The sequence below is a fragment of the Pipistrellus hanaki genome, assembly GCF_964339955.1.
Source record: "Pipistrellus hanaki genome assembly, chromosome: 3".
NCBI classification, from domain to species: domain Eukaryota; kingdom Metazoa; phylum Chordata; class Mammalia; order Chiroptera; family Vespertilionidae; genus Pipistrellus; species Pipistrellus hanaki.
The window spans coordinates 129,689,065-129,706,102 of NC_140505.1; the positions used below are offsets into that span (position 1 = coordinate 129,689,065).

Here is a 17,038-nt window from a genome sequence, read left to right on the forward strand (position 1 = left end):
AAGTTGATCTTTGTCTGGGAAAACATCTGGGACATGACTACCTACTATAACCTGTTAGATATTTAATTTTCAAACCATCTTTTGTGGTTATCTTAGGTCTCTGGGTTTGCAAGACTGCCACGCAGGCCTTCCCTGTGCTTGTCAGGTTAGCATGTGGCTTTTTTCTTTCACATACCGTACCTAATGGGCATCCTGACTCTACAGAGTCCCACTGCTCTGCCATTTCCCCATTTCACACTTGAGGAACCTGATGTCCAGGTCTCACAAACCAGGAAACCAAGGCAGAGCGGTCCGGTGACTTGCCTCGGGCCTTCACAAACGCAGAGGAAGCAGAAACAGCCTTCAGAAACCCAGGACACTGACGGCACCACGTGCTGGGAAGACGGGGAGCGGCCGGAGCTCCCACTCACTGCTGGTGGGAAAGCCACCGTGGAAGACAGGTTTTTACAAAACCTCACCTTCTCTTCACAAACAACCCAACAATCACGTTCCTCTGTGTTTACCCAAAGGAGTTCAAAAGTTAACGTCCACACAAAGGCCTGAGCACAGATATTTATACACAGCAGCTTTATTCACAATTGCCCAAACTGGGAAGCAACCAAGATGCCCTTCAGTACGTGAATGGATAAATTAGTACGTCTAGGCCAGGGGTCGGCAAACTCGTTAGTCAACAGAACCAAATATCAACAGTACAACAATTGAAATTTCTTTGGAGAGCCAAATTTTTTTTATTATTAAATTATTATCTGTGTACATATCTTACCATTGCAAGCCCCCCCCCCACTCCCATACATGTCCTCCCTCCCCAGAGTTTTGTGTCCATTGGTTATGTTTATATGCATGCATACAAGTCCTTCGGTTGATCTATTATCTCCTCCAGATCTCCTACCCTCCCCACTGTAATTTGACAGTCTGCTTGTTGCTTTACTGTCTCTATATCTATCTTTTGGTTCATCAGTTTATAATGTTCTTTATTATCCATAAATGAGTGAGGTCATGTGGTGTTTTTCTTTTATTGACTGGCTTATTTCACTCAGCAAGATGTTCTCCAATTCCATCCAGGTTGCTGCAAATGATAAGAATTCCTTCTTTTTTATGGCAGCATAGTATTCCATTGTGTAGATGTACCATAGTTTTTGGATCCAATCATCTGCTGACGGGCACCTAGGCTGTTTCCAAATTCTAGCTATTGTAAATTGTGCTGCTATGAACATAGGGGTGCATATATCCTTTCTGATTCGTGTTTCTAGTTTCTTGGGATATATTCCTAGGGGTGGGATTACTGGGTCAAATGGGAGTTCCATTTTCAGTTTTTTGAGGAAACTCCACACTGTTCTCCACAGTGGTTGCACCAGTCTGCATTCCCACCAGCAGTGCACGAGGGTTGCTTTTTCTCTGCAACCTCGCCAACACTTGTCGTCTGTTGATTTGTTGATGTTGGCCATTCTGACAGGTGTGAGATGGTACCGCATTGTTGTTTTGATGGAGAGCCCAATTTTTTAAACTTAAACTTATTCTAATGCCACTTCTTCGAAATAGACTCGCCCAGGCCATGGTATTTTGTGGAAGAGCCACACTCAAGGGGCCAAAGAGCAGTTTGCCAACCAAGGGTCTAGGCAAAGGAATATTATTCAGCGCTAAAAAAGAAATTAGCCATTAAGCTATGAAAAGACATGGAGGAAGCACGCATGCATTTTACTGAGTGAAAGGAGCCCTCCTGAAAAGGCTGCACACGGTGACACGCTGCGGGGGAAGTACGGAGACAGGAGGAAGATCAGAGGTTCCTGTTGGGGAAGGGAGAGATGATTAGGCAGAGCCTGGCTTTTTGGGCAGGGAAACTACGCTGTGTAATACTGCAGTAGGGCTAATGCCATCATACACTTGTTCACACTCATGGGGTGCATAGCACTGGGAGTGAACCCCAAAGTAAACCGTGGACTTTGGGAGATAAAGATGGGTCCGTGCAGGTTTGACTGTAACGAATGCATTGCTGTGAATGACAGTAGTAGGAGAGGTTGTGTGTGTGTGTGGGGAGAGGGGGGGGCGGGGGGGGGAGAGGGTATATGAGAACTCTCTGTACTTTCTGCTCTATTTTTTCTGTGAACGTAAAACTTCTCTAAATAAAAAATAAAATATATTAGTTAAAAAAAAAAAAAAAAAAAGCACAGGCTTTTAGCCCAGGAAGTTTGGCTTCAGGGCACAACCCTTTAACCACTATGCAATACTATCCCCCAACTTCTAATGGAAGGGAAAACCCAACTTTTAATAGAAGCAAAAGAGAAGAAAAAAATATATACACATGCAATCTGAAGTAAGGAGATTGCTGGGTTTGGGAATGTGCTTACAGCTCAGGTTCCCAGCCCGCCCCAGTCCTTTCTGGAGGCCAGACAAGGCTTCAAGGCTGATTAAGCCGCCTCCTGCCTCTTGGGTAGTGCTTGGTGAAAAGCACTTGACGTGTGGCGTGCAGCCAGTGTCCCCAGAGTCCTTTGGTCTGGAAAAGAGCTGTGAGGAATCTGGGGCACGCGGAGCAGAAGGCTTTATCAGCTGGCCTGTCCCAACACCGAGGGGGGACTATCTGCTGGAGCAGCTGTGCCTCTTGCTGCCCTATTTTTAGAGAAAGGCATTGGGACACGGCCGTGCTTCTGACCAAGGAGCCAGCCAGCTCTGTCCCAAGGCACAGTCTGTGAACATCTAGCCACTCCACTCATTGGCGTGACTTACATCTCATTTTCTTTATATATATATATATATATAAAATTGGGTTTTTTATTTTTTTATTTTTACAGAGAGGAAAAGAGAGGGATAGAGAGTTAGAAACATCAACGAGAGAGAAGCATCAATCAGCTGACTTCTGCACACTCCCCACTGGGTATGTACCCGCAACCAAGGTACATGCCCTTGACTGGAATCAAACCTAGGACCCAGGCCAACACTCTATCCACTGAGCCAAATCGGTTAGGGCTACGGCTCATTTTCTGTGGGTTTGTGAACCAACATTCAAAGCATTTGACCAAAGAATTTATAAAGTGATAGCTCGTTCCCCAGCCGGGGTACCCAGTGAGGTATTGCTCTCTGCCCCAGAAGGAAGACATAAGACATTTCCTGCTCAGACGAGAGCCTGCAGCCAGCATGTCAAAGAGGAGCACTCACTGCCGGTAAAAAGCCTTTTTGTTGTTGTCAGAAGCAAATACCTGCCCGAAGCCCACGGGATTAAGTTCTGTTCTTGTACATTATGGCGGGAGGAGCAGTGGGACAGTGTACCAGAAGGATGTAGAGTTGGCCCGGTCTGTGTTAGACACTCCCAAGCCCAAACCAGGAGGCCAGATGGGCCCCAGGAATTGAAACAGCCCCGAGCTGGCTCACTTCGCATCCATTAGGAATCCCTGGAATAATCCCAGCCCAGCCCAGTAGCTAATAATAACAGTAATAACAAAAGAACAATAATAGCAACCATTTTTCAAGCACCTTTTGCACGCAAGATGCTTTAAGCATATTCTCTTACAGACCTCAGGACAAGCCCTGCAGTGGGTGTTGTTATTGCAGTTTTGCAGAGAGTGAACTGAAGTTCAGAGGAATTGTTCAACTTGCCCTAGTAAATAGCAGAGTTAATATGCAAAACTCAAACTTTTCCAACTCCAAAGCCCATGTATTCTCTTTCCATTTGTCATGCTGGCCCCTCTGAGTCTCTGAGGCTGCGTCAAGGTCTTTGCCAACGTAGTGTTCCAGAATTCATACTAAAACGAAACAGTGTTTTTCTCAAGCACAACGCCCTCCCCATTGGCCTCACACTAACACACATTTGCAGCTGAGTGACACGTTTGGCGACACAGAGTCTCACAGTGGAAGGTCCCGAGCTTGATGGGAATCTGAGGGACCACCTAGTCCAACCCTTTTGTCTCCAGATGAGGAAAAGGAGAGCCAGAGGCCCAAGTTCACACCGCAATTAGAGAAATTCAAACAGATCTTGAGAATCCGAGGCAGGGACCCTTCTCACAACACACACCCCACCCAGTGGTCAGCAAGCTCATTAGTCAACAGAGCCGAATATCAACAGTACAACGATTGAAATTTCTTTTGAGAGCCAAATTTTTTAAACTTAAACTTCTTCTAACGCCACTTCTTCATAATAGACTCACCCAGGCCGTGGTATTTTGTGGAAGAGCCACACTCAAGGGGCCAAAGAGCCGCCTGTGGCTCTCGAGCCGCAGTTTGCCGACCATGGTCCCCCACCCCATCAACATGACTCGATCTGGGCAAGATTCAGCGAAGTGTTCAAACGGAGCCCTGCTGTGGGAAAGGCACCTGAGACAAGGCCATGTCAGACCAATGCCACTCCTTCTCCCAAAGGGATGGGAGAAACTTTCCAGCCAGAGAGACACACAGGTCCTCCTGGAACCCTGGGGAGTCCGTGGTTGGTGGCTGTCCCAAGCCAGACCCACAGTCTACTCACATCATCACGGAGCTGCTCGATGGTCATGCTCTCCTCTACACGCACTACCTGCAGCTGGAGGTCCTTCCTAAACTCTGCCAGGATCCCTGCTTCTCCACGAGGAGGCCTGCTGACCGGAGCTCCAATTAAAGAAACTCTGAAAGGCCAGAGAGGGATGAATGAGCGAGCGTATGGCGTCAGTCCATCCCCAGTGTTCATGCATCTCATCCCACCGTCAGCTCAGGGGCGGGTGGGCACTGAGAGGCGACGTGAAGGAGAGGTGATGTCACACCCAGGCTGTGGCACGGTCCCCTTCGCTCCTCACGCCACCGGGACCCAAAGGCACTCCCGAATCACCACGGTAAGCCTCCCTGTCCTTGTCCGCTGGCCGCTCACTGCTCACCGGGCTTTGTGGTGGCTCCTTAGTTTCCAAAGTTATGAGGTCGCTCCATCAATAGCAGGAGGTTCTATGTTGCCAGTCAGTGGCCTGCCTGGGCAAATATTGGCATTCCTCAAAGACGTGAGGTGGTTTCAAGCAAGCACTGAGGAGACAACGTTTACAATGGCAGGGAAAATCTGACGTGTATTCAGCTCCTACTGTGCTCCAGGCATTTATTGTCATGTAATCCTCACCGTGACATTGTTAATTACCTTCGTTTGACAGATGTCGAAGGACTTTCCAAGAGGTTCAGCAACCTCAGCAAGGCCACACAAGTGGAAAATAGTGCAACTAAAATGCCACCTCAGGTCACCACCTGCCAAGCTGCACCCACCAGAGGTTCCTCTGGCAGAAGGTGCTGGTTTTCTATGGCATCTCTCCTTTCCTCCTTGATGCGAGGACCCTGGTTGCATTGAGACAGCAGGGTGCCCAGCACCAGGTGGCCCTGGGTTAGTGGCATCTGCCATCTGCTGAAATCACCTCCAGCCACCAGGCTTCATGCTCGAACTGCAGCCCAGAATTTGTCTCGTTGAACCCATCTTACACACAGCAGTCAGCAAGACGGCATTGCTGTGCTGTCACTGGACTTCTGCTGTCCCACAGTTATGCCAGCTCTTGTATATTGACCTGGGATTCCATCGTTTATAGCACTGTTTCTACGGAAAATGCATTATAAGATCCACCCACCCCCTGCGGCCTCCCCTCCCCCAACAAAACCAACAACCTAGAAGAGACTTAATGAGTCCTTTATAAGATTTATAGTGCATTCAAATTTCACAGGTCCTGTCCTGGCCGGTTTTCTCAGTGGTTAGAACATCAGTCCATGAACAGAAGGGTCCCAGGTTTAGAATCAATTCCAGTCAAGGGCATGTGCCTTGGTTGGGGGCTCAACCCCCACCCCTGGTCAGGGCGCCTGGGAAGGCAGCCAATCAATTTGTCTCCTCTCATCAATGTTTCTCTCTCTGTGTCTCTCCCTCTCCCTTCCACTCTCTCTGAAAATCAATGGGAAAATATCCTTAGGTGAGGACTAACAAAACAACAAAAAAAATTATTTTTAACTGGTCCAGACCCAAAGCTGCATTTACATTATCAACCTTTTACTTGCCTAGAAGATCTGGGGATATCAAGGATGCCAAAGCGTTGAATGAGGTATTTCTCTACTCCCAGCCACTTTATCAAATTGAAAGAAAGTTTTCCCTATGGACTTAGAAGTTTATTTCATTTAGGGGGAAATAACATTATGATTGCTCCCCTTTTCCCAATGAAAGACAACTTTTATGTGTGAAACTACATATATACTATAGGTCACATTACTACTGTATGTACAGTCATATATGTAAAACAAGGTTTTTACCCGGGGCCCTATCTGTAGCAGTACTAACGAGGGATAAGAAAAGTGTGGTCTTTCCAACTATCCTGAAGTATTTAAAAATAATTTTCTGTGTGTAAATAAATGCCTGCCTCACTAGCCAGTTGGCATCAGCCCCTTTATTTCTGCCGGCTGAGGACCTATCGGGGGGCCAGGCACCGAGGCGGAGACCCAACGACCGGACCCGATGGAGGGCTTCCCAGCTGACCGCGGCCTCCTGGGGAGGACAGTCCCGTGGAGGATGGGCAGTCAACAGACGTTTACAGAGAGAAGTTCCGACTGCACCTTGTAAAGTCACCAACTCAGTCTGCGGGTCAGGAAATGAGCTGAGGTGGGACAGCACAGATGAGCAAGAGGAGAGAGAGGGTGGCGAGCGGGGGGGAGCATTCCAGGCGGGTGGAAATAGGGGAGGGAGTGGGGAAGGGGGTGGGGGGGAGGGGGCTGCATGCGGGAAGCCCTGAGGAGGAAGGTTGGCACCTTGGGTGGCCCAGCAGGAGCCAGAGGAGGAAGCCCATAGTTCCCGGTGCACAGGGCCAGGTCCTGGAGGGTCCTGTAAGCCTCAACCGAGGAGTCTGGACGACGTTCTTCATTCTTCGGGAGTCAGAGGCCTCTGCCCGGCTAGAGGTGGGGGTGATGAAGCTTTGTGTGGCCCCTAGCAGCCCCAGGAAGTGAGAAATAAATAGAGTGGAGGCAGTGGGAGCACAATGAAGAGGCCAGGGCTCTTTTTAAAAATTATTATTATTATTATTATTATTATTATTTATTATTATATTTTTATTGATTTCAGAGAGGAAGGGAGAGGGAGAGAGAGAAAAACACATCAATAATGAGAGAGATTGATCGGCTGCCTCCTGTACGCCACACCCTGGAGCTCAAGTTTGCAACCAGCCATGTGACCTCCTGGCTCATAGGTCAACGCTCAGCCACTGAGCCACACTGTCTGGGCAGAGGCCAGTGCTCTTTTCCTGAGCCTCAAGGTCTCCACCCAGGGGCCCCGAGCAGTGGGAGCGGGAGGGCTGTGAGCACAGTCCTTTGGGAACCGGCCAGGATCTCCCCCTTCACACCCTCTGGTTTCCTTAGCACTCTGCGCACATTAGGGGCCGCCGTGAAAGCTCAGTGTGTGAGGGCAAGGTTTGTCAGCTGGTGTGACCTCACTCCAGGAAGAGCATCCACCACTCCCCCCCCGCCCCCCCCCCCCCCGGGATCACATGCTCTGTGAGATCAGGCCCCTCATCTAGAACATAGTGGGGCTCAGGACGTACTTGATGTTATTATTAAACCTCTCTGAGCCTCAGTTTTTTCGTCTGAACACTGGGGATGAAAATGTCTCTCTGGCAGGGCTTCTGAGAAGCAGTATCTGTGAAGCACCCGGCACAGTGCTCAGTTTCACAGATTACTTACGAATAACGAGTGCAAATCGTTATCATCATTATCATTCCTAGAGATGCCAGCGGGGCAGCTGCCTCGTGACCATTTGTGGTCACTCCTGGCCCCGCTAAATATAGAGGCGAAGCACAGTACCTGTTGAGAGGGCTGCTTATTACAGGACAAATCAACAAAGCAAGGAGAGGCCTCGAGATAAAAGCCCTTGACATTCAATGTGGAAAGTCCAAGGGCTTCAGGGTGACCGAGTGGGACCCTGCACCCCCAAATAGCTCTGCAGGACGGCCATCCCCAGGAAACGGACTCCCCGCTCTGTTCAGTAGGGGCAGCCCAGGAGGTGGAGGGGTGCGCCAAGCCTCCCCCCAAACTCGGACACTATCCAGACCAGAGGGCAGGCAAGCTAAGGGAGTGTTACTTTGGGATCACAGCTTTCACATTTAAAGGGGATGGCCCTAGTGGTTTGGCTGAGTGGACAGAGCATCAGCCTGCGGACTGAAGGGTCCCAGGTTCGATTCTGGTCAAGGGCACATGTCCGGGTTGCGGGCTCGATCCCCACTAGGGGACATGCAGGAGGCAGCCGATGGATAATTCCCTCTCTCTCTTATAATTGATATTTCTATCTCTCTCTCCCTCTCTCTTCCTCTCTGAAATCAATAAAAATATTTAATAATAATAACAATAATAATAATAAATTTAAAGGGTTTGTATGTCTATAGTTTTTTAAAAAGTCAAATAGTGCCGAAACCGGTTTGGCTCAATGGATAGAGCATCGGCCTGTGGACTGAAAGGTCCCGGGTTCGATTCCAGTCAAGGGCACGTACCTTGGTTGCGGGCACATCCCCAGTAGGGGGTTTGCAGGAGGCAGCTGATCAATGATTCTCTCTCATCGATGTTTCTAGCACTCTATCCCTCTCTCTTCCTCTCTGTAAAAAGTCAATGAAATATATATTTTAAAAAAGTCAAATAGTACAAGAAGAAATAGAAAAGTCAGCATTCCTATCACCCCCAAACCATAAGGCAGATTCCCCAGAGATAATCACTGTTATTGTTTAGATAACTTTATGCATATGCAAGAACATATGCATATATTTTACAGATAGGATTATAAAAAACTGTCCTGAAACTTGCCCCCCCCCACTTTATCCTGAATATCTTTGCATATCAATATATGTAGTTTTACCTACTTATTCTTTGATAACTGCTCTAATAAGATGAGATAAGCCACCAGATCTGGAGGGCTTCACATATTGAAGTTTAGTTCTCACTTACCTAAATCCAGTTGGTGGTAGTGTTTGGGGAGGCAGGAGGGGTCTGATCCTGGCATTTATTCAGGGGTCCAGGGTGACTAAGGCCCTGCCAGCTTCCACACGTGACCTCCACATACTTGGTGGCTTCTAAGTTCACCCCAGGTGTCGATGCTCAGCTAGCAGAGGGGGGCAGTGGGGAGGAAGGTTAGGTCTGTTTTAAATGAGCTGGGCCCTGAGTGACGTGTATCACTTCTGTCCACATTCCGTGGCCAGAATTAGACTCCCTCCCGGCCCGGGGCTGGTGCTAGAGAATGTCCCAGCTGGACAGCTGCTTCCGACAGCTCCGCACCACGGCGGGAGGCACGAGCCTGTGGCGGGCCGTGAGCTGCACCTGCCACAGAGGCACCACCGAAACACATTCCGTTACATAAGCTATTAGAGGCTGGCGTTCTTTCCTCCTCTTTTTTCTGCTTTCCTACTTGTCTTTTGTCATAGGCATTTTTAAAAAAATATATTTTACTGATTTTTTAGAGAGAAAGAGAGAGGGATAGAGAGTTAGAAACATCGATGAGAGAGTCATCGATTAGCTGCCTCTTGTACATCCCCTATTGGGGATGTGCCCGCAACCAAGGTACATGCTCTTGACTGGAATTGTACCTGGGACTTTTCAGTCAGCAGGCCGACGCTCTATCCACTGAGCCAAACCGGTTTCGGCAATAGGCTTTTTTTTTTTAACCTTTTAAAACCATGTCTTTACTAGTCATTTACTTTGTTATGAAAGTAAAAATACTCTGTTATGGAGGTTTTATTGAAACACAGCATGGAGCAAACTAAGGGTAGGGAAGAACAATATAGACTTACCTCATTCAAATAAAAGTAACACAGTATTCCGCAGATGAATTGCCATTTAGTCAACTATGCCCCTACTAATAGTCAGCTGTGTTCTGGGTTTTGTTTTTATTATTGCAACCATAGTGAAATAAGCAAACATACACACATACATACACACACACACACACACACACACACACACACTGGTATTTTCATTTTTATAAGGGTCTCCAAAGTGTAATTTCCAAGTCAACATGTAGGGAAGTGTTGTGTGTGTGTTTTATTTTTATTTGTTATTTTAATTTTTATTGGATTTACTGAAGTGACATTGGTTAATAAATGTATATAGGATTCAGGTGTCAAAGGCATTTTTAAAGTGTGGAAAACTAGTGGACACCTGTAGAGTATGTACAATGGTCAGAATTGGTGGGGGAGGGAGGAGACACCATCAGTGAAAAGCCTTAAGAGGATACATGTCTTTGACCCAGAAACAGTTGTAAGGATGTTTCTTAAAGAAATGAGTGGGTTACTGCTCACATGGTACTTGTGAGGATATTTATAACAGTAACATGCAGTAAGTCTCGATACCCAATGATAGAGACCTGTCTAAATTACTGTGTATCCACACTGGGACCCATGTGGCTCAGTGGTTGAGTGTTGACCCATGAACCAGGAGGTCACAGTTCAATTCCCGGTCAGGGCACATGCCTGGGTTGCAGGCTTGATTTCCCGTAGGAGACATGCAGAATGATTCTCTCTCATCATTGATATTCTCTCTCTCTCTCTCTCTCTCTCTCTCTCTCTCTCTCTCTCTCTCTCTCTCTCTCTCCTTCTCCCTTCCTCTCTGAAGTCACTAAAAACATTTATTTTTAAAATTACATCCATATATTTTTTTAAACGTACATCCATATGATGGACTCTACAGGTGTTTATAATTGTATAGATACCTGCAAACATATGTCCACACGTAATGATAATACATAATACTCCTGAACAGGATAATTTTTTAAAACCAACTGATTCCTTGTAAGAGAAAGAATGGAGGACCATTATTAAATTGCTTACAGTATTTATCCTTGAGTCCTATGACTGTGGGTGTTTTCCACTTTCTTCTTTCACAATCTTTATGTAATGCCTCACTGTTTTATCATTAGGAAAAAAAGGGGGAAAAAAAAGCAGTGCAGCTATTTTCAGCTTGAAACAAACAAATAAAACACTGCAGATAAAGGAGATGGGGCTTAAGGGATTGAAAGCACGGTGTAAGGCAGACCTGGGCTCCTGGGCCTGGCCTGTCACCCGACACTCAGGTTGCTATCAGAGGCACTTTCCTCTGTTGAAGTGACTGGCCGCTGTCATGCCCCCCTCCCCCTCGGTTTTAAAGGGAGGGGAGGGCAGGCCTCCGGGCAGTGGGCAGCAGCCCCATAGGGAGGTGGGAGGGCCGGGGCTCGCCATGCCTCCAGCCTCCGCATGGGGAACATCATCAGGGCCCTCGTGGCCTTCATCCCCGCGGACCGCTGCCAGAACTTCGTGGTCAGGGACCTCCGGGAGATGCCGCTGGACAAGATGGTAGATCTGAGCGGGAGCCAGCTCCGCCGCCTCCCTGTGCACGTGTGCTCCTTCCGGGAGCTGGTCAAGCTCTACCTGAGTGACAACCACCTGAGCAGCCTGCCGCTGGAGCTGGGGCAGCTGCAGAGCCTGCAGATCCTGGCCCTGGACTTCAACAACTTCAAGGCGCTGCCCCAGGTGGTGTGCACTCTGAAACAGCTCTGCATCCTCTACCTGGGCAACAACAAGCTCTGCGACCTCCCCAGGGAGCTGAGCCGGCTCCAGAACCTGCGGACCCTGTGGCTCGAGGCCAACTGCCTCACCCAGCTGCCCGACGTGATCTGCGAGCTCAGCCTCCTGAAGACGCTGCACGCCGGCTCCAACGCCCTGCGCCTGCTGCCCGGCCAGCTGCGGCGCCTCCGGGAGCTCAGAACCATCTGGCTCTCGGGCAACCTGCTGAGCGACTTCCCCCCGGTGCTGCTCCACATGCCCTTCCTGGAGGTGATCGATGTGGACCGGAACAACATCAGCCACTTCCCCAACCTGGCCCACCTGCCGGGGCTGAAGCTGGTCATTTACGACCACAATCCCTGCAGGAACGCCCCCAAGGTGGCCAAAGGCGTGCGCCGCGTGGGGAGGTGGGCAGAGGAGACGCCGGAGCCCGACCGCAGGAAAGCCAGGCGCTACGCTTTGGCCGAGGGAAGCCAGGAGGCACCGGTCCCACCTCCTCCGCTCCCTCCTACCAGCTCCTGAGGGGCTCCAGAGGTAGGCCCATGCCAGGAGCCCAGCTGGCATCTTCTGGAGACCTCTCCAGCGGAGCGCAAGAGTGCCCTGGGACATTCAGGGCATCTCCGCCAGCAGGAGCCGAGGGAGTCAGATGAAATCCCTAAATCACACCAAGAAGAAAACATTTCTGGCAAATCTCTCTCCCAGAGGGCTGCATGACAACTCCCTTGCCAGAAAGCCAGTCCTTCCAAGTAGGTATTTTGAAACAGTGAAGAGCAAGGTCTGGGGCCTCTTCCGCTCTTCAGAGTGGCTGGTCAGGAGGCTGCGAGCACCTCACATGAGGACTTTGTAAAGGACTTAGCTGAAAGGACTGACTCCAGCCCTTCACACGTGTATTTTCTTACTATGAATCACCACACACGGTATGAAAAGATTACTAATCCAGGCCACTTTAAAAGGACATTTCTACCTAGTCCGTCACTCACTCAAAGACCTTGCTGTTGGGAAGGCTGCCACCTTGAACTGGACCGTGGTTCATGCTGACTTGGCTCATTTTCCCTAAAAGGTTTGACCAAGGTCTGTTCTAAACTGTTGCCTGTCGCTGACCATGCTAGAAGTCATGTAGGAGGCGGGATCTCTCTGAGGCAATGTGGTCTCATTAAAACCCAGCCTGGCGGTAACCCCGGCTGCCTCTGTGGGGCAGAGCCCTGCGCTTCCCTGCCACGGAGGGAACCGCATCTCCAGAATCGTCCCAGGTTAAAGGTATTAGGTGGGAAAATCTGTTCACGTGAAACAAGCACTTGGAAATTTGAATTGCAGGTTGTGGTATAGAGGGAGCTTTTGCCTCTTTAGCCTCATGTACCTGATTTGTTTAGATTTTTGTAGATGGGGTCCTTTTGATGATCAGTGTATCAACATAGGAATTTTGGACATTTTTAAGTATGAAAACTGTGACCTTCTTCCCATGGATACTTTTAAGAAACTGCTCATTTCATTCATCGGAAACGGGGGGAAGTTGTTCTATTAATGTTTGTACAGACTTCAGTTTTGGACAGTAATGTATCTCAATTTTAATGACTCCTTGCTGTTGGACTAAAGCTCATGAGAGTAAAATGTTCTTTTGCTACTTGGGGGGCAGAGGGGAAAGAAACTGCTATCAGTGGGTGATTTGATAACACAATTCTTTATGTAAAAAGAATGATAGAAACCCTTTAAACTTTTTCATCAATCAAGGACACTAAAAATGTCATCTTAACTCATCAAAGTTTGGTTCTCGAGTGACTACACAGCAGACTATTTTCATTTTTCCTACCACAGGTATTTCTTGGTAAGCCTGACGAAGTTTTATATCACAGTCTTCCTATCACCACTCCCAGTCTGTATGAGTACTTGTAACCCACTGATTAAACTTTAATCATTAAATGTAATAGGTCCTTTAGTAATGAGCCCAGATTTCTATTAGACAGATAGTATTTATAGTCTATTTACTCATTCCTAATGATTGAAACTAAACTATACTGTTCATGCTAGAAACTTTCTGCCAACAGGCAGCCTTATGATGAAAGTTCCGACTTTTAAAAAATATGGTTTTATTGATTTCAGAGAAAGGGAGAGGAAGTTATGCAACATCAATGATGAGAATCATCCATCAGTCACCTCCTATACAACCCACCCCCTATTGTGAACAAGCCTGAAACCTGGGCATATGCCTTGACCGGGATTCAAACTGTCATGGGCCATAGGTTCACGCTCAATCACTGAGCTACACCAGCCAGGTTGGACTTTCTTTAATGCTCACCTGAGGGATTTTTTTTTAGAGAGAAACATCCATTGGCTTTCTCCTTTACTTGAGCTGACCAAGAATCAAACCCAAAACCTTTTGGTGTACAGGATGACGTTGTTTTGGCTTTGAGTTTCTTTTGTCCCTGTCTTCCCCTCCCAAGATTAATAGCTCACCTTTTCCAGGGTAGCCCCAAGACCTGTGGTTATAAGCCATAAGACAAATAAGGAGCTACCCAGTCTGAATCAAATGTTAAATATCAAATGTTAAATTATAAACATTTCACATAAACCTTTTTTTTTAAAAAATACATAATAAACATTTCTCAAACAATATGATTAAGAAATCACCACTGATTTTGCTGTACAAAGTGTTTCCACTACAAGGTTTCCATCAATTTTAATGATTAACTATGTAAATGCATACTATTTCCATTACTCTTTTTCTTGAAATTCTGACAATTAGAAAGTTAAAGAGCAGAAAATGTTGAAGCACCAAATGTAACTTTACTTATGATTTTAAAAGTCCTGAACCTTAAAGTGTTATGCATCAGAGGAAAATCTCTTCCAGAAGTTTGTACAGAATTTTAGCTTCCATAAATACGAGTGATGCCAACCACAATCTTTTAATATGCATTCTGAGGAAATGAGCCAAAAATTTTTTTTTTGTCCTAAAATGTAACATCATGAATTTCACATTTAGAAAGTGGGCTTGTGGCCTAACAGTCATCTAGACTCACATTTTAACTAAACGCGCAGTGTGGTTATGATGATTAAGAGCATGGCCTTCACACTACCTGAGGTCAAATCTTATATTTGCCATTTACTGGTCAGTATCCATCGTGTACCTCAGTTTTCTCATCAGTAAATGGTTAATTTCCTACCATTCAGGTACTACAAGGATTAAACTAATTACTGGGTATAAAGTGCACAGAAAAGTGCCTGGCAGGTGACAGTTGATGTTTACATACTACATTCTTATGCCATGCAGCACAATACTGCTATTAGTATAGTTCCTTGCTTGAAGAAAAAAAAACAAAACATAAATGCCACAGGAAAAAAGCTGTTTTTCAATAACATTTTCTACAACAGTATCTGTAGTCTTGAATATGAAAAATATAACTGCCATGTGGTCAAATGCTTCTGGCTTATCTAAATAGGAAAACAGAGATGTAATTACCAAAGACTTCACTTTTAAATTTCGAAATGAATATACTTTGCCCTTTCCCTATTTATTCTAGAATCAGTAATATCATTCAAGTATAGTAAGTCCTCACATAACATCGAGAGGGTTCTACAACTTTAAGCAAAAAGACATATAACAAAACCAATTTTACCACAGGCTGATATAAACAGGAGTTAAGTTCCTACAGCATCTTATCAACATAATGAAAAATTGAAGAGCATATGAGGAACTACTGTACTTGAAAACATTAGGCCAGGGGTCTGCAAGCTTTAAGACATAAAGAGCCACTTGGACCTGTTTCCGAAGGAAAAAAAAACCTGGGAGCCGCAAAACCATTGCGACATTTAAAACAAATATAACACTGCATATATTGTTTCTTAACTTAATGCTATATACCGGATCGTGCAGTTAGCTGTCAATCTGAAGAAAAAAAGGACTTTTTCACTTAACAATGTAAAATATATTTTTGCAAAGTATTGATAATAGCTAATTAAAATATTTACCTGGCTAATTTACCTGGGATTTTTGCTCCTGAACCTCAGTGCACAGTGTCTGCACATCAGGGCTGTAAGACGTTACCTTCATTTTCACACAGGCTTGCAAGTTGTCATCTGTGAGGTGTGATCGATATTTGTTTTTAATATAGTTCATGTTGGAGAAGACCTGCTCACATACATATGTGGAGCCGAAGATCGACAGGACTCCAAATGTTTATGTAAGTGTTGGGGATGGCATTCCATGTTTCGAATACAAGTTTGTCCTGTTTGGGAAGGTTTTCAATATCACTCCATTTAAGATTCTGAGCCAGAATGGCCTTCTGACGGGCAACATCCTCAAGAGTAGCGGTCAAGCATTTGAACTTGGACACCCATATATCTTTGTGGGCTATATCGGCCAGTTCCATCTCAAGATCAGGTTGACTTACGCCTGCAAATGCAGTCATATTCAATAGGGGTGGATCGATCGCCAGGGGAGTGACAGGGAAGGATAATGTGGTTTTTTCCTCTCTGAACTCACAGAATCGTTTCCCAAACGAACTTTGCATTGTAGTGATTGCAGACTTCAAATATTCCAAATTTATCATAACATGACTTTGTTTGAACTCTCTCAAAGAGGGAAAGTGAGACAGTGTGTCTCTCTGTAAATCTTTGACAAACACTGTCAACTTGCGCTCGAATGCCAAAACCTCCTCCAGCATGTGCAGGGCGGTGCCTCCTTTCCCCTGAAGGGGTGTATTTAGTATGTTTAGATGTGCTGTCATGTCTACCATAAAATGTAATTTTTCCAGCCACTCTGGTTGTTCCAGCTCAGCAAAGGTGAGCTCTTTGCTGGCCAGGAAAGTTTTTACTTCTTCCAAACATGCGACAAAGCGTTTTAGCACCTCGCCTCTGGACAGCCACCGGACCTTGTTGTGCAACAGGTCAGAATGTATGCTTTCCACCTCATCCAATAGCAAACGGAACTGGCAGTGGTTTAAACCCTTTGCCATTACCTTAACAATCTGAATGACCACATCCATCACTTTTAGATTATCCACATTTGTAGATATGGAATTAATTTATTTTCCATTGATTTTTGGTGAGAGTGGAAGGAGGCTGGGCCAGGACAGGGACGCTGTGGTTGCCTAGTGATGCTAAGTTGCCCGCAACCTGCCACACAGAGCGCTAGGAGTGCCAGAGGCGGGCGGAGGTGATACAGCTCCCCGCCCGCCCCCTGCTATCGGCCCTGCTAGTAGCCACGGCAATGCTTCAAAAGAGCATGCGGCTCTTGAGCTGCAGGTTGCCAACACCTGCATTAGGCTATTCCTTGGCACTAAACCCTGTGTGTCTTGAGGGGCAGGAGGCCTCAGACGAAAGACATGGGTGTGTATCTGCTAGACCAGTGTTTCCCAAACTTTTGACATATGTGTACTCTTTATTATTTTCGTAACGCTGAGTACCCCTCGTACTCATGAGAACGTAGAATTAGGCGCAGCTAAGCACGGTGCAGTGCGTACCCCCACCAAACTCTTCCCGCACCCCTGGGGGTACGCGTACCACACTTTGGGAAACACTGTGCTAGACACTTGACTCTCTGGCCTTTATCGCTGTAAAAAAAAAAACAT

General features: G+C 46.6%; 1 protein-coding gene and 1 long non-coding RNA gene across 2 annotated transcripts; one reads left to right on the forward strand and one right to left on the reverse strand.

Moving 5' to 3' along the window:
• Positions 1 to 555: 555 nt before the first annotated feature.
• On the reverse strand, positions 556 to 9,212 carry LOC311620028. Its single transcript, XR_014794623.1, has 4 exons — positions 8,890 to 9,212; positions 6,715 to 6,855; positions 4,451 to 4,586; positions 556 to 1,784 (listed from the first exon to the last, which is right to left on the reverse strand). It is a non-coding gene; the product is annotated as an uncharacterized lncRNA (long non-coding RNA).
• Positions 9,213 to 11,165: 1,953 nt separating this feature from the next.
• On the forward strand, positions 11,166 to 15,234 carry LRRC10 (leucine rich repeat containing 10; the record flags this gene model as incomplete). Its single annotated transcript, XM_084876164.1, has 1 exon — positions 11,166 to 15,234. The coding sequence occupies one exon, from the start codon at positions 11,166 to 11,168 to the stop codon at positions 11,994 to 11,996; it is 831 nt and encodes a 276-aa protein (XP_084732290.1). The 3' UTR covers positions 11,997 to 15,234.
• Positions 15,235 to 17,038: the final 1,804 nt, after the last annotated feature.